This window comes from Syzygium oleosum, unplaced genomic scaffold, assembly GCF_021117445.2.
Source record: "Syzygium oleosum isolate NSW1041296 unplaced genomic scaffold, Sole_v2.1 Sole_v2.33, whole genome shotgun sequence".
NCBI classification, from domain to species: domain Eukaryota; kingdom Viridiplantae; phylum Streptophyta; class Magnoliopsida; order Myrtales; family Myrtaceae; genus Syzygium; species Syzygium oleosum.
In genome coordinates this window covers 1,130,056-1,154,758 of record NW_026607517.1, presented here as the reverse complement: position 1 = coordinate 1,154,758, position 24,703 = coordinate 1,130,056, and the positions used below count along the sequence as shown (strand labels likewise).

At 40.8% G+C, this 24,703-nt stretch overlaps 4 protein-coding genes across 6 annotated transcripts; 3 read left to right on the top strand and 1 right to left on the bottom strand.

Annotated features, from left to right (window-relative positions):
• Positions 1–1,713: 1,713 nt before the first annotated feature.
• Positions 1,714–10,243, bottom strand: LOC115692713 (DNA repair protein REV1). Its single transcript, XM_030619662.2, has 19 exons — positions 9,776–10,243; positions 8,723–8,867; positions 8,384–8,499; positions 8,219–8,295; positions 7,421–7,923; positions 6,659–6,802; positions 6,354–6,486; positions 6,184–6,272; positions 6,028–6,078; positions 5,750–5,953; positions 4,907–5,026; positions 4,344–4,436; positions 3,743–3,802; positions 3,555–3,641; positions 3,333–3,416; positions 3,119–3,191; positions 2,955–3,023; positions 2,658–2,717; positions 1,714–2,087 (listed from the first exon to the last, which is right to left on the bottom strand). Exons 1-19 carry the CDS (start codon positions 10,051–10,053, stop codon positions 1,714–1,716), a joined length of 2,760 nt encoding a protein of 919 aa, XP_030475522.2. The 5' UTR covers positions 10,054–10,243.
• A 1,620-nt stretch (positions 10,244–11,863) lies between these two features.
• Positions 11,864–12,678, top strand: LOC115692715 (LYR motif-containing protein At3g19508). The gene is made up of 2 exons (XM_030619664.2): positions 11,864–12,146; positions 12,275–12,678. Exons 1-2 carry the CDS (start codon positions 11,952–11,954, stop codon positions 12,326–12,328), a joined length of 249 nt encoding a protein of 82 aa, XP_030475524.2. The 5' UTR covers positions 11,864–11,951; the 3' UTR covers positions 12,329–12,678.
• Positions 12,679–13,144: 466 nt separating this feature from the next.
• On the top strand, positions 13,145–17,463 carry LOC115692711 (transcription factor bHLH154). 2 transcript variants are annotated; one of them, XM_030619659.2, is made up of 6 exons: positions 13,147–13,947; positions 14,092–15,460; positions 15,572–15,688; positions 15,787–15,852; positions 16,000–16,116; positions 16,830–17,463. In XM_030619659.2, exons 2-6 carry the CDS (start codon positions 15,167–15,169, stop codon positions 16,998–17,000), a joined length of 765 nt encoding a protein of 254 aa, XP_030475519.2. In that variant the 5' UTR covers positions 13,147–13,947; positions 14,092–15,166; the 3' UTR covers positions 17,001–17,463. The 2 variants fall into 2 exon arrangements, with proteins under 2 accessions (XP_030475520.2, XP_030475519.2); XM_030619660.2 differs by having other exon boundaries at positions 13,145–15,460; positions 16,833–17,463.
• Positions 17,464–18,816: 1,353 nt separating this feature from the next.
• LOC115692744 (alpha-L-fucosidase 2) lies at positions 18,817–24,681 on the top strand. Of its 2 annotated transcripts, XM_030619703.2 has the most exons (10): positions 18,819–19,369; positions 20,316–20,461; positions 20,757–21,658; positions 21,826–21,958; positions 22,470–22,628; positions 22,861–23,085; positions 23,173–23,274; positions 23,394–23,529; positions 23,733–23,928; positions 24,152–24,681. In XM_030619703.2, the coding sequence occupies exons 1-10, from the start codon at positions 19,144–19,146 to the stop codon at positions 24,453–24,455; spliced, it is 2,529 nt and encodes an 842-aa protein (XP_030475563.1). In that variant the 5' UTR covers positions 18,819–19,143; the 3' UTR covers positions 24,456–24,681. The 2 variants fall into 2 exon arrangements, with proteins under 2 accessions (XP_056160903.1, XP_030475563.1); XM_056304928.1 differs by lacking the exon at positions 22,470–22,628 and having other exon boundaries at positions 18,817–19,369.
• The last annotated feature ends 22 nt before the right edge of the window (positions 24,682–24,703 follow it).

Genomic DNA, 24,703 nt, shown 5'->3' with positions numbered 1-24,703 from the left:
CTCAAGAAATCCCTATACGGCCTAAAGCAATCACCTCGTGCTTGGTTCGAGAGGTTAACAAGGGTCGTTGAGAAGCCGAACTTCACTCAATGTCAAACGGATCATACAATGTTTGTCAAGAAGTCGATGAAGGTAGAAGAGCAATAATGATCGTATACGTCGATGATATAATCCTAACTGGTGACAATCGGAGGAGATTGGAAAACCGAAGAATATCTTGGCACAAGAATTCGAAGTTAAAGACCTAGGTCAACTCAAGTACTTCCTAGGTATGGAGGTAGCTCGGTCACGGAAAGGGATTGCAATTTCCCAACGCAAGTATACTCTTGATCTCTTGAAGGAAACCGGTATGCTTGGGTGCAAACCAGCCGACAACCCCATGGATTCTACCTATAAAACCGAGATGGAAGAAGAAGGACCATTAACGGACAAAGGAGATATCAAAGATTAGTTGGCAAACTAATCTATCTCTCACATACTCGGCCGACATTGGTTTCGCGTAAGTATGGTTAGTAGATACATGAACCAACCAACAGAGAAGCACTGCAGCGGTTTTCGAATCTTACGATTCGAAGAGAAGTCCTGGAAGAGGGCTTTACTTTAAGAAAACGAGAGGAGAGAAACGTGGAGATTTTCACGGATGCGAGATTGGCGGATCTCTCACGGACCGAAGGTCAACAACGAGGTATTGTACCTTTGTATGGGGCAACATGGTTACTTGGAGAAGCAAGAAGCAACCCGTTGTTGCTAGGAGCAGCGGAAGCGGAGTTTAGAGCAATGTGTCAAGGAATATGTGAAGGCATGTGGTGAGAAGAGTCTTAAATGAACTAGGATTCACTAATACCAATCCTATGTTATTATTATGTGACAACAAAGCTGCTATTGAGATTGCCAAGAACCGGTTCATCATGATAGAACAAAACATGTGGAGATCGATCGACATTTCATCAAAGAAAAACTTGATGAAGGAATATTGAAGCTCTTGTATGTTCCAACCAATCATCAAACAGCGGATATATCGACCAAGGTTTTATCCGAGAATAGTTTCGAGACTCTAGGTGCAAAGTGGGTATGATAGACATTCATAACCCGGCTTGAGGGAGTGTTGAAAACCGAGATCCGGATATTTTAGTTAGCGTAGAAGTTCGATTATTTTGTTTCCAGATTTTCAGGATTTTGTTTGTTAGCTTTTAGGAATTTGTTTCCTAAGTTTTAGGGTGCTGATAATTTTTTTAAACCAGCAGATACTAACCAGATTTATGGCTAGTATATCGGCTTTTTGCTTCGGTAGTTAGCACAAAATAATTAGCTGGACGAGCAGCTATAAAAGGCCGGAGGCCTCATGTAATTTCGTAGCCCTTTCTGGAGAATAAAAGTTAGAACAATTTCTCCTAAACTTCTACACATATGATGCACTAGACATAAATCTGGGAAAACTACTTTCCCTTTTTATAGAATACAGAATTAAAAATCACTTTAAAAAGTAGTAATGCAGCTTCAGAATTATCCAAAGTCTTTAACCCAAAGCATAGGGCAATTATTCATTAAACAGCCATTCCAAAAACTGTTTCAAATAGCAAGAAATACGAAGTTACGCATCTACATCATACAAATCCAGAATCTATTTACCTGTTGATCTTGTTGAAATCTGTCCACATGATTGGTACCAGAAAAGTACACCTCTGCTCCATCTCTTGCACCTTCTTGAGAAATCTAGTTAGTAGCCAGACTAAAAGTAGCGAGCAATAAATTTATGCGTGAAAGGCACCAACCTTTCACTACTTTCTGTGAATGCATGGATGGAGAACTCCCTCTGACTTCACCATCGCCTATGCTGTTGGACTTGCCCTTGTCTTTAGAAACAAACGCAACTAATTTCCCTCCATAAGCATCATTTAATTCAGAAAAGACTTCCGGTGGGAGTGACTCTATGACTCCAACATCTAGATGACATAAAGCTGGTCGTGTGACAGACCGATCCAAAGAAGCTTTACAATCTGATGGACTGTTGTCAACTTGATTGGAATTCCGAGCTAAGTGAGGAAACAGATTACTTGAAGCCCCATCCACATTCTGGCCCTCTGAACCTGCCACAATGACAATCAGAAATTAGCATATATGAAACCAAGTAACATATGTCACAGGTAACTTCCCAAATAATAAGAATGATACTTTAATTAAACTTAAAATTATGAGAAGAGACGCAAGGGAATGTGAAAACACTTTTTCTGGTAAACATAAACTGAAAGATGCAACTAGAGAGAAACTACAGTAACTTCTATCATAAGAAAAGTGACTACACAAGGAATTCAACTTCTAATAACTTACCATATAAAAAGAATATGAATAATATATGGCAGAACAAAGGAGAAAATGGATTACAGGAAGCATTCTCTAATTTAGGAACAACATGCAGAAATTTCAATGAAACAAATTTACAAAGACATTTTCATTTTCACTGTGTGTAACCAATGATCCATCTCTAATTGGCCACCAATTACCTTAGCTTTTCCGGGGACAAAAAAGAGATACAGGGAAACTAAACAAAACAAAAGTTCCGTCGTAGAAGTCAGAAATGCTGCTCATTCTGTCCAGAATGACAAAGAAACACCACTTCTAGAAGTTTCAAAGGAAAAAAAAAAGGAAAGGATGGTCACCTATGTCTCGATTTGCAGAGGTAGAGGCAAGCCATGACTTCAATTGATTTCTTTCGAGTCCTTCAGGGAAAACACAAAGGCACTGAAAACTTGAAGGGTGAAATAATGAAAGAACTAACATTACGACAATATGCACGCATGTGGTTGGATGTATGTAGTACGTATACAAGTTTGAGGCACATAAAAGATCATAAAAAAAAAAAAATTGAAAAGGTCATCAACGACATGCTTTCTTCAAATTATAATTTTTATGATAGTAGCGGTAACAGAAGCTTGTGCAGGCATTTTTAAGTTAACCTTGTTTAGAAGCGTCCGCACTTTCAAGGCGGGAAACTTGCAGGCCAACCCCACGAATCTCCTTGACATCTATATGAAATTAGAAAAATCAAATCTGATCAATCCTAATACTCTTAAAGAAATTTGAGAAGTACGTTATGTCAACCAAAGGAGGCAAGGTCCACCTATATAAAATGATCCAAAGAGCTGCATTGTTATCCTCTGAATAACATCTATATCATCTGTAGCAACTGGAACCTGTAGCCAATATCAATGGAATCATAACCTTTCTATGAAGCAAAACATATGAAACTAAAAGTAGAAAACCAAAGAACTTTGCATGCAGGCAAATATATTTTTATGGAGAAGGTGCATAAAATGGTGTCGGCCCCATGATACCGTTATTGTGTGGCTGAGGTTTTCACAATCTCCACAACCCATGTATTTTGCAGGCTCTTCAGCATCCTTCCTTCTCTTCTTAATCTATATCAAAGTTACACACAGTACATCCATTTTATGAGACATGACAAAGCAAATGAAGGCTGGATCATCTTTTTTCTTGGCCAAAAAACTGACCCTAGTAAAACTGCATTCAAGGTAGACTAGAGTTAGCTAAAATACCTTAAGAGTAAACTTTCGCCCATGAACTCCACATCCCTGCAACCTCAAATGGACTTCTTTACAAAGGTTTACAAGAAACAATTTGCTCTGGAACAGCATAAACCAATTTGTCAGTCAACATTGCATTCCGATAAAAGGAACAAAAGAAAATAATGACGAAGCTTCTGTACTATAGTTGAGAAACCAACATCTTTTGCATCCTTGAACCTCACACCCCAATTAACTTCAGCACCAATTGACTTGCTTTCCTGCAACTCAGAAATAAGAATAGTGAAAATGAAACTACTTCACTAATCAAAAGCAAAGACAGAGAGACTGATCTAAACAAGACTGACAATGCTCGACACTTGACTATGAAATGGAGCTGATACTGTTTCCAGAAGAGAAAGATCACGAAAGCCTATTCAGCATAATATAGGCTTTATTTTAAGGAAATTTTAGTTCAAGACTCCATAACCCAGCACAGACCACAAGAGTACCAAACTATCAGAATACAACAAACAAAATGAAAGCATATGGCAAATTCCCACCAATGATTTAGGGGCCGAATGGGAAAAAAACTCTGGTAAGGAATGACTGGCAGGTCAACTGATTGAGCTGTGGATTGGTTTAATTGGTCACTTTTGGTTTAAAATAACATAGAAATGGCCTCTATTTAGACATCACATGTGCTTTAGCTTCAAGGTACAAGCAAAATCCAATGCATGCACACATCAATTTATATGGAGCAGAAACTACGAGCAAAGCAAGCATGACGACTCATTCGGTAGATAAATTTCACCGGTGTACCTGAATTGTGCCGACCATCCTGTTGTCCACTCCTCTACTGAAATTCCACAACATCTCCCCTGTTTTCGCACCAAAATCCTTCTGAAGAGAATCCTATAATGCCAAGAAATTTGGGTAAAAGCAATACTACCCGTATAATTTGAAGGCTACAGTGTCAGTGTAATTGTACTTCAAACATTCAGCATCAATTTTTTGGATAGCAGTTTAGATTACCAGAAGTCTACATAAAATGTTCCCGTTAAATATTGAAATCTCGTATATTCTACCTTCTTAGTAGTTCATCTAGTCAGGTAAATGTATCAGGAATCATGATAGATGTGGAGAAAACATCTGCAGGTTTAACAGGTCTTTACATCTGTGACCAGTCAAATAGTTGTCTGGTGTTGTAACAAGTGGGTGCTTGACCTCTCATTTTCCTAATATACAAAAGGTGGCGTTGCCAGGTATCACTGCAAGTTAACTAACCCTATGTATTTGCTTTGTTGCATCAGTTGTGAGAAATTTTGTTTCAACTTGTACTCAATAAAATTATAAAGAGCTTGAAGCAGTTCAAACGATAAGACCTTTGACATCATACGCAGCTGTCCACAAGTCCATATATTTCGCTTCTTCAATTTATCCTCTAGAACATGCCCTATTCCAGGAAGTGCATTTATAGGAAGCTTGCACAAATATTCATCCACCTGAAATATTCAACCACTTTTTATCTTCCAGAATATCAACATAAATGGCCAAACAGCGACAGAAATAATAACAAGGAATCGCTATAGAAGATAGAGGCTTAGCTAAGAAACACTGATTTGTTCAACACCATAAGAAGCAAACTCATCCTTAATATGGAATAGACGACACCTCCAAATTCTATCAATGTCTTGAAGTTACTGTTTATACCACAAATCCACTTTTTTCAGAAAGATGTGATCACGAGCAGCACGATTTGCGGAAACAATAACATGACTGCAGAAACATGTTGCATGGGATTATTAATGAACTACAGCTCATTCAAGCATCGAACATCTCGTGCCACTACAGCATTTCAACATCTCTTGCCACCAAAGTGCAACTCTAAAGAGACCAACAAGTTGTTCAATAGAATTATATGTACTAAATTAAGATCTTTCAAAGAAAAAAATCGCACTTCTACATAATGCACTACGTGTGAAACATGAGTTATGCTTGCCACAAATGCCCTGTCCCCTTTAAATTGTCAACCAAAGCCTCAATAGTTGGAGCAATTTCCATTATGTAGGGCTTTCAAATTAGATGAGGTTTTTGAAAAGATGAACTTCATGGAGAACATAATATAGAAAACGAAGAATAACAACATGCACTTGACAGATAATAAAATAGGCAAGTATCTTGGCATATCTGTAAACCAAAAACCCTGCTTATTAATTAAACTGTACCTTTTCTAAGGGGATGTAGCACTGACCATTTGGCTTAGCAGTCTTGGTAGCTAGGCGAGCCATTAGCATATTCCCAGCTATACCAGCACTTGCAGTGCATCCAGTGGTCTCAAAAACCTCTCTTCTTATTATAGAAGCCAGAAGCTGAGGATCTTCCACTTCTGAATCTGCGACATCTAAAAATGCTTCGTCACAGCTCACTGCCTGCAAAACCAGTTGCAGTAGTTACCAAAATTACTGTAAAGGAATCTGTAAATAGAAGCTGCCATGGGTCAAACCTGCACTGTTGTGCAGTGCTTATGCAATATGCTGTAGAACTTATCAGCCACCTGTAAATTGCCAAAAATAATGTCCAAATAAAATTTACACAAACTAAAGGGACTTCATCTCTAAGCCCTCACAAAAGAATAACTAATGAAACAAGGATGAGTTACCTCTGTGTAAGCTTCAAAGTTGTATGGAAAAATGACGAGATGAGGACAACGTGCTTTGGCATCTCGGACGAACATACCAGCCCTAATTCCTTTAGAAAACGAGGTTCAACACTCACATAAAATATACCAGAAATTCCACCAATGGCTGAGAGAGATAAGCAAATACAGACCATAGTCTCGAGCAGGATAATTTGCAGATGAAATTTCAGCAGTGCCTTTTGGATTGTCTGAGTGGCATATAGCCACAGGTATATCATGTAATTCAGGAAGGCTCCTGATGACCACTGAAACGAAGAAGCAATCCTGAAGCAGCACAAGACAATCATTGACATGCTAATGCTGTATGTACTAACGAGAAACAATTACTTAAAAGGAGTCCGCATAAACTATCCAGCGAACAACCATCTCAACTAAGTGAAATCATTGCATCTCCAATAGGATGATACATGTTTCTAGAGCTACAGGAGAAAATTACCATGTCAACATGGATGACGCATGTCTTTTTAGAATCATCCGATGCTTTAAGATCAAAGCTTGTGCACTTAACCCGGTTGAGAGAACTAGGAAACCGCTTGCGATACCTATGTCTCCATGTTCCTATGAAATGTAATCTCGAACTCTGAAACACCAAATAGCAATTATGTGAAAATCAAAAGAGTTCATTCGCTAAATTAGGCAGTAGACATATTTAATCAAAAAATTGCTCAAACATCAATAAAAAGTGAACACTGATTCATGGTTCTGCAAACGGCAGGATCAGAAAATGAAACTTTTTATTAGAGTTGAAGACAGTGCACTAAAATCAAGATTTTCATTGAGCAGAATTTTATCAAACCTTAATTTAACAAATATATAACAGCAGTGAACTGGAAATAACTGTATTTGTGACAATAGACATTGGCGAGGGAATTCAGCAGAAGCAATTGCTTTCTAAACAGCTCAAATAACTAAGAAATAGTCACACAGAAGGTAAAGCACTACCATGTGATGGTATAACCACAAGCATTGAAAAAATTACTTTCCATATATTTCAGACAAAAATTACTGAATTCAACCAGATTTTGGCATCTTCTATGACTTTGCAAGTATCACTCTTTGCCAAAGAAAGAGCCAAAAGATTCAAAGAGAAATGCAAGCTAAAAGTAAATCCAGTCCACAAAAACAATGAACTGGGTATGATTTTGTACAGAAGGCGCAGCATGACAATAATAAGACGACAGAGCACCTAAAACAACACCTTGAAATAATTCTCTACAAAATTAGGATCCTCTACAGTTGAATGGCCCTTATTAGGATGTTTCATGACTCCAGAAGTTGGTAAACTCCACGTTCTTGTTCTGTCTAAGGGGTGATTGCCAGCTGAAGCGTTAGGTTCACTGAGACTGTCTTTAAGTTCTTCCCTGAATATTCCCATTTCTTCTTTATCCATGTCAATTGATTCGGTCCTACAACTTCCCGGACATTCTCCGGTGCAATTAATTGATTTTGTAATCACCGAAACATCTGCATTCTCCTTGCCTAACTCTTCACTGAGTAAACTTCCGTATTCTGTTGATTGACCCACTTCAGATGAACTAATGTCCTTCAAAGTTGGACCTTTTGAAGATGAATCCCCAATATCATGCAACTGACAAACAGCGTTGGTCAAAAAATCATTAGACAGCTTGTCATCTTTAGTAGCAAAGAATGATGACAACTTTGGCTGATTATCTGCAAGCTGGTCAAGCTGGTAAGGAAGCCCTGCAGCATAAGCAGAAAGATCAATTATGAGTAATGTTGATCTATACTCAAGTCTAGAGAATGAAAATTATGACACAATAAGAGTTTTTAATAAGATCTTTACGAGAAAGCTGCTAACTGGGTAACAGATAAAAAAGTGAAAAGAGTGATCTTAGCTGAACCCACATATGAGCTCTCCTACTCAACTCTGGCGGTTCCTAGATCCCCGCGATTAATGCAACAACGTACAGGCCATGCACCGCAACTAAGAGAATTGCAAATAAAGACAACTCAATGCTGCTGGTCAAACACTTACAACTTAACAGTTTGTTAGCTGCAACAGAATCCGCTATCCACTTTGGTTTCACAACTGGAAGTCCACCACTAAAGGACCTGATTTGCAACCGAATACAACTGTTATATGGGTAAAAATTCTCTCTACCATACTGCATACGAAGAGACTAAGAAATGGAGGAGCCACCTCAAATTCTTTATTTTACTGTCAGGAAGGTTACTGCAAATGATATGTGTAACATGATGCCTGGAGAAGTAGTTCTCAAATCTTCCACCATACTTCAACATATAGCCTCGCAATTCCTAATAGAAAGCTCCACATAAATGACAATACCAACATCTGAATAGTCGACTCATAAAATATTACTTCAAATGTTAACTGAGAAGAGAGAAGATTCCTCAATATGGCGACCAACTGCTGATATATATCCACCTTTTAATCAAGTTTTAATTCTAGATTTCTATGAGCCTGAAAAAAGAAGCTCCATGAAATAGAAAAGATGATAATGAAGTTCAGATATCAGACCTGACTGGAAGGAACAGTGAAACCATCCACGAAAATAGAAACTCCATGAAATATAGCTTTCAAAGAACTCGAATCGCTGTGAGAAGAAGTTGAAGCTTCTGCACGGAACTGCTCCTGAAGTTTCCTATTCTTCTCGACCATGTAACTACACACATATTTTCAGAAACCTCGATATAAAGGGTCTTAATTTTAATGCTCACAAACTTATTCTGGTCAAATGAAAATAATTATACACAAGGCGGCAAACATTTAAAAAAATGTCAAGAGTCTACGGAAAAAAGGCAATTATAGCATACATTGACCATAAAAAAAAAAAGTTTCCACAAGTGGCTTAATTCATCAGTGATTTGATGGTTAGTGAAAGAGTGGAAAAGTTAAAACCCTTTAAATTAAAGGTGGATTGGACCACTCATGTGAAGTCCTCATTACATTAGTGGTATATACTCCAATTTTTGAAAAAAAAAAATAGATGGGGAGAACAAAAATCTTGTTCAGTTCTTCTCTTCAAGGTACAAAACCAGGTGTCATGCCCTGATTTAGCACAGAACACTACTTACTGTGGAACCAGATAAAATTGGACATTCATTTGAAACTCTACTGATTACCATTTATGCTTCGACTATCTTTTCTATGTTTTTTCACTTTATGGTTTAAAGATCATAGCCTGCTCCAACGATCTTATTACTTCCATATAGCTATTCAAGAAAATCGACCCAGCATTCTCTGAGATCCTTTAGTGTTCGAAATGTTGTGACGAAAGACCAAGAATGTTAAAATTACCCGAGCAATGCACCTTAAATGTTCAGAAACCCTAAATTCTAGAACTAGCAGACACTCGTCTGTTTATCTGAGATGTTGCAACGCCACTACGTCTAACGTAATCAACATACTCCGGCCCCTTCGAAAATTCGGCGAGTATGTGAATGAATGGCAATTCCCCGGGACAAAGATGCATGATCATGACATGAGGGGCGCCCGACACAACATCAACGAAGCACACGCCGCGACAACGAAACCTTGTCCATTTTCAGAATGCTTTTTGGCGAGACTGACCTGCCGAAATTGGAGAAAGGAGAACTGCGGAAGGAGGATCGCGAGGAGGAGAGAGAATTGGCGCCCCAGGCCATGCCTAAAGTTTTCTGCTTGCTGCTCTTCTCCTCCTCCTTCTTCGTCGTCGTCCTCGTCGCCCTCTTGTTGCTCCCTCGGCCACGGCCACTGCCACTGCCACTGCCGTCGCTGCGGCTCCGAGGGTTCGCCGAACCGGCGGAACTGTCGCGGCCTCGCTTCGACCCGTCGCCGGAATTCGCAGGCCGGGTCGTGTTGGAGCTCATCGTCTTCTTCAGGTATTCGGGAAGATTGCCGAGACAGCTTCGAGAGAATTTCAGCTCCGCGACGTGATTTCAAATGAAGCGGCAAATGGCGGGTGTCGTTTATTTATAGGGCAAAGTATCCCGTACAGAAGATGGTCGACTGACGATGGTGGCTTCTTTGTTCTTCGTTAACGGGCGGGCCAGAGAGCTTCTCGGCATTGTCGTGCGGGAAATGATACAGTTACTAAATTTTGGCTTTATATATAATATTATTCATGAATATTTAATTTATTTTTAAATTATAATATTTGCCCAAGTTTATATGGGCCAAATGTGGGCTGAATATAGGTTTTAAACCCATATTCAGCCCATATTTGATCAATTTAAGTTATTAACTTATAATTTATTTTTTTTAAATCAAATTTTAAATTATTTTCTTTTTCGTTTTTTCCTTTTTTTAAGAAGAAGGAAAAAGAAAAAGAAAAAAAATAATTAAAATTTTTCATTTAAAAAATAAAAAAAGAAAAAGAAAATAAAGATATATAAAAATATAAAAATCTTATTTTTTTTAATTATAAAAATTATTCACTTATTTTATATTGCATTGAAGCATTTTAGCAATGTAAATATTGGGTTAATTTTAAAAAAAAAGCACAAACTTTAGGTCGAGGGACAATTTTAACCTCAACTTTTTTTTGTCTCGTAAAAAAGCACTAACTTTAGGTCGAGAGACAGTTATGGCCCGAACTTTTTTTTGCCCTATAAAAAAACACCAACTTTAGGTCGAGTGATAATTCTAGCCCCAACTATTTTTTGTCTCATAAAAAATCACAAACTTTCACCTTAATCCCAAATCTGGCCCCTCATTGACTTTTCTGTATGACGTCACCCTTGTTTGAGAAAAAAGATTATGGTGGTGAGCCTAGTGAATCTCATCCATGACTTCTGTCAACGGACAGTGGTCTACAATTTCAGTTTATGACAAAACGACGAAGTCTGGCCAAAGAAATTCAATCTGGAGATATTTCTGACTTGTCGGTGAAGTGAAGAAGACGAACAGTTTCACCGTTATTCTTCACGCTGTGGCTCAGAGAATAAGACAATGAATGGTGTTTTAAATCTAGTCAGCAAGTCACGTGGATTTATTGCTAAGGTGGAATAATCAAGTTGGATAATCAATGGTTTTAAGTCAATGGGGGCCAGATTTGAGATTTAAGTGAAAGTTGGTATTTTTTTACAAGCAAAAAAAAGTTTGGGTAAGAATTGTCACTCGACCTAAAGTTTGTGTTTTTTTAGGAGACAAAAAAAAGTTCGTACTAGAATTGTCCCTCGACCTAAAGTTAGTGCTTTTTTATGGGACAAAAAAAAGTTATGGCCAGGATTGTCCCTCGATCTAAAATTGGTGCTTTTTTTTAGAATTAACCCTGTAAATATTATAAGAAACAAGTTTTTTAAAATTGGATTTTAAAGTGTTTTAGAATACGGATCAAGTTGGGTATAGGTCAGATATGGGTTGGGTCGAGTATGTGTCATTACATTTATACTACATGAATATGGATCAAAACAGGTTAATATGGGTCGATCATTTTCGATCCGACCCGATCCACCCGTTTGATATCCCTAGTCTCCAAATGTTCGTCGTAATCCTCAAAGACTAAATTGAACATATACTCCGACAAAAAAAAATTGAACATATATCAAAAGTTTAAAGACGATATCGAACAAATTAAAAGTTCATGAATCATATTACACATTAAATTAAAGTTAAGAAATTATATTGAATAAATTAAAAATTTAAAAATAATATTGCGCGATCGACCGAAATTCGGGATTGTCCGTGTCATTTTTCAACTGGGGAAGAGAACGAACGAGCGCCCTGCAACTCGGCGGCGACCGCTGTTCGGGGAAGAGGGAAGGCGATGGAGAAAGCGCTGAGAGTGTACGGCGAAGTGCTGAGGCTCGTGCGGCGGTTACCCGAGGACACGCGGCCTTACTACGCCAAGTACGCCCGCGAGAACTTCGTCAACTACCGAGAAGTCGACGCCGGCGACCCCAAGGCCCTGGACGAGCTCTTCCGCCGAGCTTACGACCACTCGATCTGGGTCCTCAACAAGGCATGAAATGCGCGCTCTCCCTTTCACTTTATGCCGTGGATTTACGCTGTTTGTTGATTCTGTTGGGTCGCTTGATTTAGGGTTCCGCTCGTCTTGTCATCCTTATTCTTTGTCCCTTCTGCGTGCAGTACTCGGTGGAGGAATCTGCTGCGCATAGGCTCAGGGAGATCTGCTTCGGTTGATGAATCAAGTACGTTCATTTGCTAACCAGTCCGTGTTATTGTGCGAGTTGATCGATGCTCGCGAACGCGGCGATTGGAGAGCTCATGTAGTGTTTTGCGGTCGATAGAGCCGAGGTGATGTTTGGATTTGAAAAGCCGTGGTTATCATGCCTCGGTGGATGCAAATTTTGATACTTTGCGATAAAGTTTTGTCAGGTCTGTCGAGAGCTAGCTAGATAATGAATTGTTAACAATGTCAAGGATAAGAAATAAAGAATGCTGTTGTTAAAGGGGAAAAAAGCAGTGTCAATCGCCATACCGGCTTCCATAACTGCCTTATATGACAACTTATTCTCTGGCTGCATTTGTTTCGTATTGTTCTCTGCTACTGTAATGTCTCTTTATCTTGATGGTTGTTCTCTGCCTCGTGATCTTTTGCGCGATTGAGCACGTGCGACTTACGGGCCAAGCGGCAAGGTAAACAAATCCCTGTGTTCTGCTCAGTAGGTTTTAGATTGATGTATGCACAATTATGGGGTCTCTCGTGTTGCTTTGCCTTTCTCTTTCTTTGCCATTGTGAGCTCTGGATGTTTGCTAGAGTGGAGGGAGGAGTGGCCAAGATAACCATGGCACTCCTAAAGCATTCGTGGCTGTCTATTGTCTGTGGTTATACTACTCTTTACAAGGATCTTTTGGAATGCTAAGTGAAACGGGGAACTGTGTGATGAGTAGTTTCGATTTGGACATGGCAGACATCAGTAATCAGCGGTACTTGTGTTGCCTTGTTCTTTAGAGGCTAGGAACTATGGAACTTATTGGATGATGCATATCGTGCTTCTTCTTTTTTCAGCTAGTAGGCATTTGCCATTTACAGATGAAGAGCAAGAGGGCTAGAAATGTGATATGTGAGAATCTGTTCTCTCTGTCTTTGAGTTGTGATTGATCCTGTTAACTAATTTCTGGACTTAAGGCAATAGTTCCGTTGGCTTCTTCTCTCCTACAACACGCATGGGGTTTGCTTTGTATCGTGAAATTCATAGGACCATGCTTCTCTTTGGGGTAGATGTAGGACCACGGTTCTAGAGTTGTTACTCTGCGACAAGGTTCTTTGGAATCTAAATGACAATTGAAAATGTGGCAGTCATGTTGTGTGAAATGCTCGGTGCGATTATATTAGTACCGAGTCTCTTACCAAACTGGGGGACTGTAGTATCCCCATCTGTCAAGCGAATATTACATGCTTCAGGATCATCGCTCCTGAATCCTAGGGCATTTTAATAATTTGAAATGGGGAATGAGACAGTTTTATGCATGATGGTTTTATGCGTCGGATGGCTGAGATGAATTAGGAACAATACTACTGGTGAGAAACTGAGTATGGAGACTCATGTGTGTCATTATAACCTTTTGGATGCTAATAATTATGAGGCTCCTTAGGCCAGTTCTTCTGAAGCTCGAGGTGAGGTATTCAGTTATTTAGATTTCTAACAGATAAAATACCTGCAGATACCCCTTTCGTAGATGCGAAAGTACTTCCTTGAGAGAGCTCACTTTTTTTTTCCGCTTGCGAAAAATGAAATTAGCCTGTTCGATGTTCATCGACTGCTCCAAGGATACTTTTAAAAATAGATAGAAGCATAGTGAGTAGTCAAAACGCTTGGAGCCTCCCAAATAAGCCAGCTGAAGTAGATACATGGGCTGGCTTACTAGCAACCTCTTGGTTGTGGTGAATGATAGCATCCAGATCATCGTAAACTAATGATAGCAACTTGGTTTATGTTCAGTTGATGCAATAAACTAACAGGGGAAGGCTCTGGGTTGTTCTGATGTCGAACATAGGAGGGAAGGACGGACGGACACGCTGAACCAGGAGTGTCACCAACATCTCAACGAGGAGTCGGAAGGCGCAACGTGCGATGAAACAAATGTCGGGAACCCAATTCTCCTCTCTCTCTCTCTCTCTCTGCGTCACCCCGATCCCCCAAGGATCAAGCTTTGATTTTTATTGTCAGGAGAACAAAAGCAGGGGCCCGAACTGATATCCTGGGCAGCAGGCTGTGGACCCCGGCCCATGAAAGGGCCGATTTCATCGGTTGAAGAAGAAGACAGTACAGTACCCGCTACTCGAGAACCTGTCCTCTGCTCGTGAGTGAGAAACTTCTGTCCCTAGAACTTTTACTTTCGGTCGAAATTGCCCCCCACAGTTTGGAAAGTACAAACGAAAGACAAAAAGGGTCCTTCACAAACGCTAGTCTCAATCTATTTCCATGATCAAAGTCCGACCCAGTCCAGGCCAAGCAAAGCAATAATTCATGTTGTGTCAGCGCAGTCAGGTTTGAAGTAGAGAAGTACAGCGACTGGTCAGTGAACAGCGTTTCAATTTTTCTCGTCCTGGTTCAGGAGAGAGAGGACTGATGAGCTGCGACAGAGAGAGAGAGACTGCGTTGGAGGGTGCAAAATGTTGTAAAACACAGTGTACTCCGGTTTTCTCGGGCCGGGCGGTGGTGGTTTGACTGAACTGAGCTCGCTCGCTAAATCCAATCTCAAGCCAGATTACCGAAGCAAAACCCCCCTCCCTCCCTCCCTCCCTCCTCCTCGGAAAACCCATCGTTGCCCTTCCGTTTTCCGATTTCACCACGTACCGTCTTTAACCATTGACACCTATGTTTTTCACTTTCGCTCGCTCGGAAAGAATTTAGAATTAAAAGGAGTCCAAGGACGAAGAAGAAGAAGAAGAAGAAGCTTCCGTTGTTTTCTCCCACGTCCCCTCCCTCTCTCTCTGTCTCTGTTTCTCTCTCTCCCCCGTGAGTGAGCCCACGAGGGAAAAAAAATCAATTTTTGAACAGTGAAGGGGTCTTAATGATGGCGGAGGAAGTGGATTTTGCAGAGGACAACGTTAATGAGAGCGGAAGCTTCTGTCAGTTGCTGCTGGCGAATGAGGTGGAGGTTGTTGAGCCCGCCATGGAGAACCAGAGCTTCATCTTCCCAAAGGACAAGAAGTCTCCTCAGATGCTCTGTTTCGGGAGAGACGAAGCTGAACAGCAAGGCCCAGCTCTGCTTTTCCATCAGAACCAACAAGCCACGGTCGCATGCACTCCTCCTCCTCCTTCCTGCGCGAAAAGCACAAGCTTCAGCGCACTTCCCAAACCAAGTGTAAGCAAGTTTGCATTCCTCAAACAAGACATCATCGTGCATATTGAGTTCATCTTGTGCTCTACTCAAATGTTCTGCCTTTTCATGTGTGGGGATTCTTTGAACAAGCAGAAGAAGAGAGGAGGGTCTTGTCAAGAATCGTTAGTAACTTCCACGGATGATGTCCAAATCCGAAAAACTAGTAAAAAGAGCAAAATTCAGAGCCCTTCTTCAAATGCTCTTCCAAAGGTCAGATTAACATAAGCAGCATTTGCATGTACCAAATTAATGAAGTTCTCTTTCTTTTCTCTTTGGGGAATCAATAAAGGCTCTGTTTCGAACAACAGGGGAGGAGAGAGAAGCTTGGGGAGCGAATCCTGACGCTGCAGCAGCTGGTTTCACCCTTCGGAAAGGTGAAACTTTTTAAATTTTTCTTGAATATCTAATGACGCAATTAATCCTCACACGAGCAGATAAAAACCAAAAGATACAAAATATGGGAAATTGAACAGTGATTCATTATTATCGTTTTGTTTCGTGGGGAACTGGAAAATGTGCAGACAGATACGGCGTCAGTGCTGCACGAAGCGATGGGATATATCAAGTTCCTGCATGAGCAGGTTCAGGTCCTGTGCTCTCCTTACCTCCACCAGCCTCCCACACCAACCCACCTCTCTGTAAGTTTCTGATTTCTCTCTCTGCTTCTGTTTGCGTGTCCTATCCTAAATTCAGATATAAATACAACATCTATATCACTCGCAAGCAATCTTTCGGGAGAAAAAAGAGCCATTATAACCGGGTAGGAGAAATTTATGTTCGGTTTCGCATGTGACTTGGATCTCTATTACAAATTTATGGGACTAAACTTTGTTTAAGGCTCAATTTTTGTAAGAGCATTAGACTGCATGTTTGACAGTTTGACTTGAGAGTTGTACCACCCGTGCTAGGTATGCCCAGAACCTGTAGACCAGCGACCTGGTCACAGGCCGCGTGGGTCAATGATGGCCTGGGCCCATTCACAGTCTGCCTTTGAACAACAATAGGTCACACAGATCACCTTTCTTATGAGAAAATTAACAGGGGTGCAACATTCCTTGTGGAAAAAGGAACAAAATTTCAATTGGGAGTTGCCAGTTTGGCTCACCATTTCGCTGTAGCAAAATTATATAGCTCGTTCAACCAAATTAAGGCCGGTTGAACTGAGAATGGCGAGGGTTTGGGGGACATAACAATTTATAGTGTATCGTGTTTTAACAATATGATGAGTAATCGAAGCTGCATACGGTTTGATTGTATTGATATCGCATCTCCAATGGATGAAAATGGTTCCAATGTCTCAAAGGTTGTGCTTCAACTAAATTTTTCTTTTTCTCACCATGAAATTTATTAGAAGGTTGGAGAAAACGGTGGACCAGAAGGATCAAGAAGGGACCTGAGGAGCAGAGGACTGTGCTTAGTTCCCATGGCATGCACCTATCACTTGCAAAGCAGCAATAATGGAGCTGATCTTTGGTCACCTTCAATGGCCACCAGCTTTTCTTCTTCTTCCACCAAAGAGTAAAAGAGAGAATTGGCCAGCTTCAATTTCCAAGTTTTAGGGCAAAGCTAGGGTACTTTTGAAGAGGAGTGATGGGACTCTGCTTGCCTTGACATTTTGAAGGAAAGAGGCCAAGGAAAGACGTGACAAAACTTAGCATAAAAAGGTAGGTAAAGAGAGAAACAGTCCAAGTGCAAAAGATAGTACATTTTCCACTTCTTGGGGGTGAAGAAAGGAACAGTACTAATGAAATGATAGGGCGTGGAAGTGGGAAAAGAAGAAAAAAGAAGTGGAAGGAAAAATTAGGGTGTTTTTTGTTGTTTTGTGATTGTGAAGAACAGAGTCACGAGCAGCTGTCTTTTTGCTCAGCTGCTTTGGCTTGGGTATAGTCTTGTGCCTTGGCTGATATTGACTGTGTAATTACATGTGTAACTTTTCATTTTTCATACAAGTCCATTGGTTTATGAAAGGGACGATCGGTTCCAAGTAGGTAAGTTCTAGTGTTAGAATCGGTTCCTAGTTTTTAGAAATTTGAACCTAACATATTTACCTCGGAACCGACTGAAAATTTTGGAACCAGACTTGTTTCCGAATTTTCAATAATAGAAATCGGACCTGTTTTTATTGGAACCCGAGAACTGAATCTGTTTCCATGGTTGGTTCAGTCCGGTTCTTGGGTAGAAAAAACCGGTTGCACAGTCTTCGTTTATGATATGTCTGAGATTGCAAATATCAAGGGATGCACACCCTTTTGCATCCCCCTTTCGTTTGAAAAGCTCATCCTGAGGTCTGTAGTATAGAAAAGCCCACGGGCCTGAAAGACGGGGTTCTTTGTTCTACCTCGAGTAAAGCGAGAGGGCATGGAAGTGAAACTAGAAGTAAAACTGAGTGTTTTGGTTGCTTTCTGAAGAATAGAATCGAGTAGCTGTTTGGCATAGGCCTGTTGACTAATATGAACGGTGTAATGACAAGTTTAATGACCTTACGATGGTCCTTCTATGTATGAATTACTATCCTCTCTTCAGTTAACTGTAGTATGTAACCATGTAGGATATTATCATCTATCTTTTGCTTAATACTTTTAGATTATAAAATCCAAGCTTCAGAACTTGTGAATGATGTACATTCACGAATTTGACATTAAAACTAACAATTTGACCCCATTAAGGGCCTGGTGCCTACTTGAGCTCACAAGGCTTGAAGCGCGAAATTGCGAACGATCTGCCCATATAAGCCAGCTTCGGCTTCTTCATCACTTTTTGAACAGACGTTCTTTTTATAAAGTTAAGGTGTGTTTGACATAATTTGACATCTGATTAAGTCCTCATCGGATGTGGTAGACTCCTTGTCCATTACATATAAAGCAATTAGCGGACCGCATAGGCCCATGGTTTCCATATTATCTCAAGAGAATGCGCAAACATGGTGAAATTCCTATTTTATCGTCTCATCAAATTTTCTGCAATGGGTTAGATTGGCAGCACACTGTTCACTTGGAAAAGCCCATGCTAGTGAAGCCAGCAACCCAAGAAAGCCCCATGGGGTCTGGAATATGGGCTTCTGGTCCTCTTCTGTTGCAACCGACATGCCTGGAAAAATGAGCAGACAGAGCCCGACATTTCGAATCAAAGATATGGCCCGACATAACTGTCCGTACAATGAAATCACGTTGCCTGTTCTACCACCATGCAACTCCAAACACCCCCACATCGAAGAATGAGCTTGACGGATCCGGGCAAGAGAAAAAAGGTTCGCGTCTTTGCACCGCCCGCAGCCGCGCTAACGTAGGCGAGGAAGACGAACGGGTTGATTAGCGGAAAATCTTTCTCGAGGTTCCCGTGATCGCCCATTTCCAGAAATGTTACGCAGAGTTTAAGGAAACCCGAAGCGGGACATGCTCGTGCTTGCCTTGTGGGTCCATTCTTCTACCCACGGGACAACTGTGCAATAATGCCGCGTGAATTCATATCCCTTGCTCTGCTCTGTCGACCCCACTCTATCCCTGCCCACCGCCCTTTTCACTCACTCACCTAACAGCTCTTCCTGTCCCTTTCCGCCTGCGCATTTTCGCGGGTTCAAGACTCAGAAAGTTGTCATTTTTGTCATCTCTCTCGCTGGTTCAGCTCCTGGGTGTTTCTCTTTCTTCTTGTTTGGTTCTTTGTCAGTAATGGCGATGGAAGATGAGGGGTGGGTTCTGGTTTCGAAGCCGAAGGAGAAAGATCACTGGAGCCCGAGTGGGTTCTCGGTGGGTTCGGATGCAGAGGATTCCGGGCCCTTGAAGATAACCTCGGGCGAGCCCGCGACGCACTGGACCGATGCTTTTCCTATCGGGAATGGACGGCTCGGAGCCATGATCTGGGGCGGCGTCGCCTCGGAGACTCTCCAGCTCAATGGTACTCTTTCGCAGTTCTTGCACTTGAATGCAGAGACTTGAAGTTCTTGCTTGCTTGGTCGCCTGACGGTGAAAGATAGGGAATGGCGATAATTGAATGCTGAAAATGTAGGAGAGGAAAATCTTGGATCTCTGGGCTTTTTAAGATTGTGGATTTGTTAGTTGGTTGCTGGACTAGAAGAATTATTCTTGGAGGTTTTAGAGTTGGGAAGCTGAAGTTTTGATCAGTTAGTGGGTGGTTGTTTCACAATATCCTGAGTTCCCATTAAACAACATTATAATTTGGTAGTGTGGTTATCCCGCACTGATGATCATAATTTAGGGGACAATATTGCTTGTGGAGGCGCATTTGCGGATTATTGTGTTGTTACTATGCAGAATTCACAGGCCACAGCCGATGTGGACCGAGCTCGTTGCCGTAGTGCCTGGGTTCACAACTTCCTTGGTTCTATTTATGGCGGACTCGGGTGGGGGTGTATTTTGATAAAAGTCATGATGAAGTTGCAGTCAGTTGTTTCTGAAACCTCTGCTGCAATGTTTACCGCACTTTAAGTGCTTTGTCATTGATGTTTAATTTGCTTGACTCTGTTTTTCTATCGTTGATCTTTAATAGGCATGCCATCCTGTAGTTTTACAAGTAACGGGCTTTTATTGCCGAGATGTGTCAAGGAAGATGAATAAACATTGATAGTAGGAACTTAAGTATTGAGAATAACATCCGGGCATTGATGTTGCTTTGCTCAACGCTGTATGAAATTAATGACCATTAAGATCTCTAGGCCTGACCCTAGTTTAAAGTAACAAGATGTTGTTGCTGGGATGCATCGAGGAAGATGGAAAAAAAGGATATTTGGATCTTAAGTTTTGAGCATGGTGTTCTTCACCGTCTCCACGACATAATAAACTCAAATTCTCTCTGTGCGTGTGCTCATCATTTCTTCATGCAGAGGACACGCTCTGGACTGGAGTTCCCGGCAACTATGCTGATCCCAATGCTCCTGTGGCACTATCCGAAGTCAGAAAGCTTGTTGATGAGGGCCAATATGCTGAGGCAACTGCAGCAGCAGTGAAGTTGTCAGATCATCCTTCTGATGTACAGATCTTTCTTAATTTAACTGTCCTTTTATGCTTTTGTTGTCTACTGAGTGTGCCGTGATTTGTGCAATAAACATTTCATTTTTACGTCACATTTAAGGTTCGCCCAACCTAGTACAAGGACGATTCCACAAAATGTATCGTTGGTCATGTTGTCTAGTCTGGTCCAACTTCGTTTGTTAAAGGGTTGGAGCTGGCTAATGCCTGAGCCTTAGTCTAGAAATGAAGTTTGTACTTTTTCCTTAGTGAGGCATGCATATACTCACTATATTCTTTTGACGATGCTGTTGAAGGTCTACCAACTTCTCGGGGACATTAAGCTTGACTTTGACGATTCCCATCGTTCATATGCAGAAGAGACATACCACAGAGAGCTAGATCTGGACACTGCTACGGTTACTGTAAAGTATTCGGTCAATGATGTGGAATTCACAAGGGAATATTTTGCTTCTTGTCCTGATCAAGTTGTGGTAATGAAGGTTTCTGCAAACAAGCCAGGATGTGTCTCGTTTACAGTTTCTCTTGATAGCAAGTTACATCATCATACATATGTAGATGGAAAAGATGAAATAGTAATGCAAGGAAATTGCCCTGGTAAAAGGCCTGCTCCAAAAGTGAATGCAAATGATAACCCTGAGGGAATTCAATTTGCTGCAGTTCTTCATCTGCTGATTAGTGATGGCCAGGGGACAATAAGTGTTCTGGACGACAAAAGGTTGGTGGTTAAGGGTTCAGATTGGGCTGTCCTGCTTCTGGTTGCTTCATCTTCATTTAACGATCCATTCACAAAGCCCTCAGATTCTCCCAGAGATCCTACTTCTGAGTCCATTAGATTTATGGAATCAATAAGGAACTTGTCATATTCTGATCTTCTCTTGCGCCATCTAAATGACTACCAGAGTCTTTTCCATCGAGCTTCTTTGCAACTTTCAAAGAGTGCTCAAACTGCCTCGAAGGACAAGTCTCTTGAAATAAACAGAGTCCTGTCTTCCACATCTGTTTCCTCGATCAAGGACAAAAGTGCTACCATTTCTACTGCAGAGAGAGTGAAATCTTTTCAGACAGACGAAGATCCTTCTTTGGTTGAACTTCTGTTTCAATATGGTCGATACTTGCTTATTTCTAGCTCACGGCCAGGAACCCAAGTGACAAACTTGCAGGGTATTTGGAATAAAGATATCGAGCCAGCATGGGAGTATGTCACTTTATTCTGTATTCTGCATCACTTTCATCATCGACATTGTCGTCGTTGTCATCGTTATCATCTCACTCTATTTTGCCAATTACTTCTGCTTCATGTATATAAAAGCTTTATTATGCTGATATATGTATTAGTAACTATACTTCTATCCTTTCACTCAGTGCTGCTCCTCACTTGAACATTAATCTCCAAATGAACTATTGGCCTTCACTTTCTTGCAATCTCGAGGAATGTCAGGAGCCCTTATTTGATTTCATTTCTTCACTATCGGTCAATGGAAGTAAAACAGCTAAGGTAAGGAGGAAGTCTTTGTTTTTATTTTGCTTTTCTCACTTCTGGCATGCATATTCTGCAATTACTTACAAAGTGCCACAGAACCTGTCATGTTAAGAGGTCAACACTGGAAGAAAAGCCTCATTATCATTTTTATGTGATACCTTGCTGATGTGACTAAGGGATCTGTTTGACTGTATTTTGCCAAGGTTGACTAGTATTCTATTCTATTGCTGCATGGCAGCACAGTATATGTGGCTTTTGACCATGTTGTTGGCAATCTAGTGTACCTTCCTAAATGAGGAAGTGGGAGGAAGACACATTGAACTCAGAAGTCATTGCACCTATTTATATCGTGATAACAGAATTTTCTAGTTGATGGTTTCCCTGTAGTTGAAATCTTGATAAATAATTATATGTTACTAGTAGAGTCTGCTTGAGCCTCTATGGCCTCCAATTGTTTAATCATTCTAATCAATGTTATGAACATTTTCTTTCGGGTAATCTGGTCTATGCTTATTGGATGATTGAGGTTAATTACGAGGCAAGTGGTTGGGTTGCACATCAAGTGTCTGACATATGGGCAAAAACATCACCCGATCGAGGTGAAGCAGTTTGGGCTCTATGGCCTATGGGTGGAGCATGGCTTTGTACACATTTGTGGGAGCATTACGCCTATACCATGGACAAAGTAAGGGTCTCATCTTCAAATATAAGGTTTGAGGAAGTTGTTGGCATGGGCTGTTCATTTGTGGGATTTGAATGTGTGAGAGGCTTATGATTATGAAGGTTTTTCACACTCCTTGATATTGCTTGTCTGTCTGTACTAAATGTTTGAGAGTTGCGACGGTTGCAACACACATATGCATGCTCATCTCAATCTCTAGTAATTAAAGAGTTGCTAATACTTACTGCAACATTAGGATTTTCTGAAAAATAAGGCATACCCTTTGTTGGAAGGATGTACATCATTTCTGTTGGACTGGTTGATTGAAGGTCGGGGGGGTTTCTTGGAAACCAACCCCTCAACTTCTCCAGAGCACATGTTTACTGCTCCAGATGGCAAACCTGCTAGCGTGAGCTACTCAACAACTATGGACATGGCCATCATTAAAGAAGTGTTTCCGGCAATTGTTGCTGCTGCCAAGGTGACTCTGTTATGCTATAGCCAGACACTGCTGATTTGTTATCTTTATGTGTTCTCTAGTCATATCCTTGTTAATCTTTATGCACAGATATTGGGAAAGAATGACGATGCCCTAATTCTGAAAGTCCAAGAGGCTCAAAAAGGGCTTCCACCAACAAAAATTGCAAGAGATGGTTCCATCATGGAATGGGTATGTAAAGTTCTATGACGTCAGTTCTTTAGTACATACCATATCTTTTTCACATACTGTAGTGTAGGCATGCTGGAGCCTTATCTCTGTGGCCTGAGGATTTTTCTGTAATTTGGTAGGCGGAGGATTTTGAAGATCCTGATGTCCATCACAGACACGTGTCGCATCTTTTCGGTCTATTTCCAGGACACACGATAAGTGTTGAGGAAACTCCAGACCTTTGCAGAGCCGCAGATTATACCCTCTATAAAAGAGGTTTGATAGTATGACCTATTTGCTTGATGTGTTTTCGTCTATTTATGAGAAAATGGTACGTTAGAGAAGGGTCTTTCAGACATAAATTGAAGAAGTAGGTCCAATCAATATGCAAAAATTGTGTACGAATTTTCATACGGTCTGAATAATTGTACTTGAGTGTGAAGCAGTGGCGTCACTTCATATTTTGAAATATAATACAGGGGAGGAGGGCCCGGGATGGTCAACTACGTGGAAAATTGCTCTCTGGGCACGTCTCCATAATAGTGAGCATGCATATAGGATGGTGAAGCACTTGTTCAACTTGGTTGATCCAGATCATGAAGGCAGCTTTGAAGGAGGACTATATAGCAATTTGTTCACAGCACACCCTCCATTTCAAATTGATGCAAATTTTGGGTAAGCATGTATGCTTCTATAGGTCCAACTGCACACGATAAATTCATTTTGACGTGTTAAGAGCTTAGGGTTCTCTGGATGTGCAACTTGTTTGAATTTGTGATGCTAGATTCGAGAAAAATGTAGAATGTCGACAAAGATATTGACATTCTCGGACATTTAGTATTATCTAGTATTGCTCCTCGAGACAATTTTGCTGTACTAACTCTTTCTACTTCATCAGCTTTTCCGCTGCAGTTGCAGAGATGCTTGTCCAGAGCACCATGAAGGACCTGTACTTGCTTCCCGCTCTTCCCCGGGATAAGTGGCCCAACGGTTGTGTGAAAGGATTGAAGGCGAGAGGTAGAGTTACGGTCAACATATGCTGGAAAGAAGAAGAGATGCACGAAGTAGGTCTTTGGTCAGAAGATTACAATGCTTTTAGGCAATTACACTATAGAGGAGCTACCGTCAAGGCAAAGTTATCGCCGGGCAAAGTCTACACATTCAACAAGCTACTAAAATGCACGAGGATGAACTCTCTATAAGGAACTGACCCTTTTCAGTGGAAGAGAGCATCAAAATTCATCTCCGGATCAGTGTAAAAGCAGCTCGAGTTGTAGAATTTCTTTGTTGATTGCGGTCCATCTCTTTTCCTTCGTGGCAGTTTTGAGCTTCCACTACAGTAGACTCTGCCTTGGCATGTCAGTACCATTCTTTTAGTGTACCAAATGAGGAACAAAAATCCCAGATAAAATGGGCATTGTCGGATCATCATCGTGCAAAATTTAGCTCT

Excerpts from the sequence above, each read along its gene's own strand:
- LOC115692713 (XM_030619662.2), bottom strand. The coding sequence starts at position 10,053 with ATGAGCTCCAACACGACCCGGCCTGCGAATTCCGGCGACGGGTCGAAG. Across the intron at positions 3,417-3,554 it reads GGCGAAAGTTTACTCTTAAG|ATTAAGAAGAGAAGGAAGGA; the intron begins GTATTTTAGCTA and ends ACTTTGATATAG. Across the intron at positions 2,718-2,954 it reads TGCGGACGCTTCTAAACAAG|GACTCGAAAGAAATCAATTG; the intron begins GTTAACTTAAAA and ends TTTTCCCTGAAG.
- LOC115692711 (XM_030619659.2), top strand. The coding sequence starts at position 15,167 with ATGATGGCGGAGGAAGTGGATTTTGCAGAGGACAACGTTAATGAGAGC. Across the intron at positions 15,461-15,571 it reads GCGCACTTCCCAAACCAAGT|AAGAAGAGAGGAGGGTCTTG; the intron begins GTAAGCAAGTTT and ends TTGAACAAGCAG. Across the intron at positions 15,853-15,999 it reads TGGTTTCACCCTTCGGAAAG|ACAGATACGGCGTCAGTGCT; the intron begins GTGAAACTTTTT and ends GAAAATGTGCAG.
- LOC115692744 (XM_030619703.2), top strand. The coding sequence starts at position 19,144 with ATGGCGATGGAAGATGAGGGGTGGGTTCTGGTTTCGAAGCCGAAGGAG. Across the intron at positions 20,462-20,756 it reads TGTCAGATCATCCTTCTGAT|GTCTACCAACTTCTCGGGGA; the intron begins GTACAGATCTTT and ends ATGCTGTTGAAG. Across the intron at positions 21,659-21,825 it reads GATATCGAGCCAGCATGGGA|TGCTGCTCCTCACTTGAACA; the intron begins GTATGTCACTTT and ends CCTTTCACTCAG.
- LOC115692715 (XM_030619664.2), top strand. The coding sequence starts at position 11,952 with ATGGAGAAAGCGCTGAGAGTGTACGGCGAAGTGCTGAGGCTCGTGCGG. Across the intron at positions 12,147-12,274 it reads CGATCTGGGTCCTCAACAAG|TACTCGGTGGAGGAATCTGC; the intron begins GCATGAAATGCG and ends TTCTGCGTGCAG.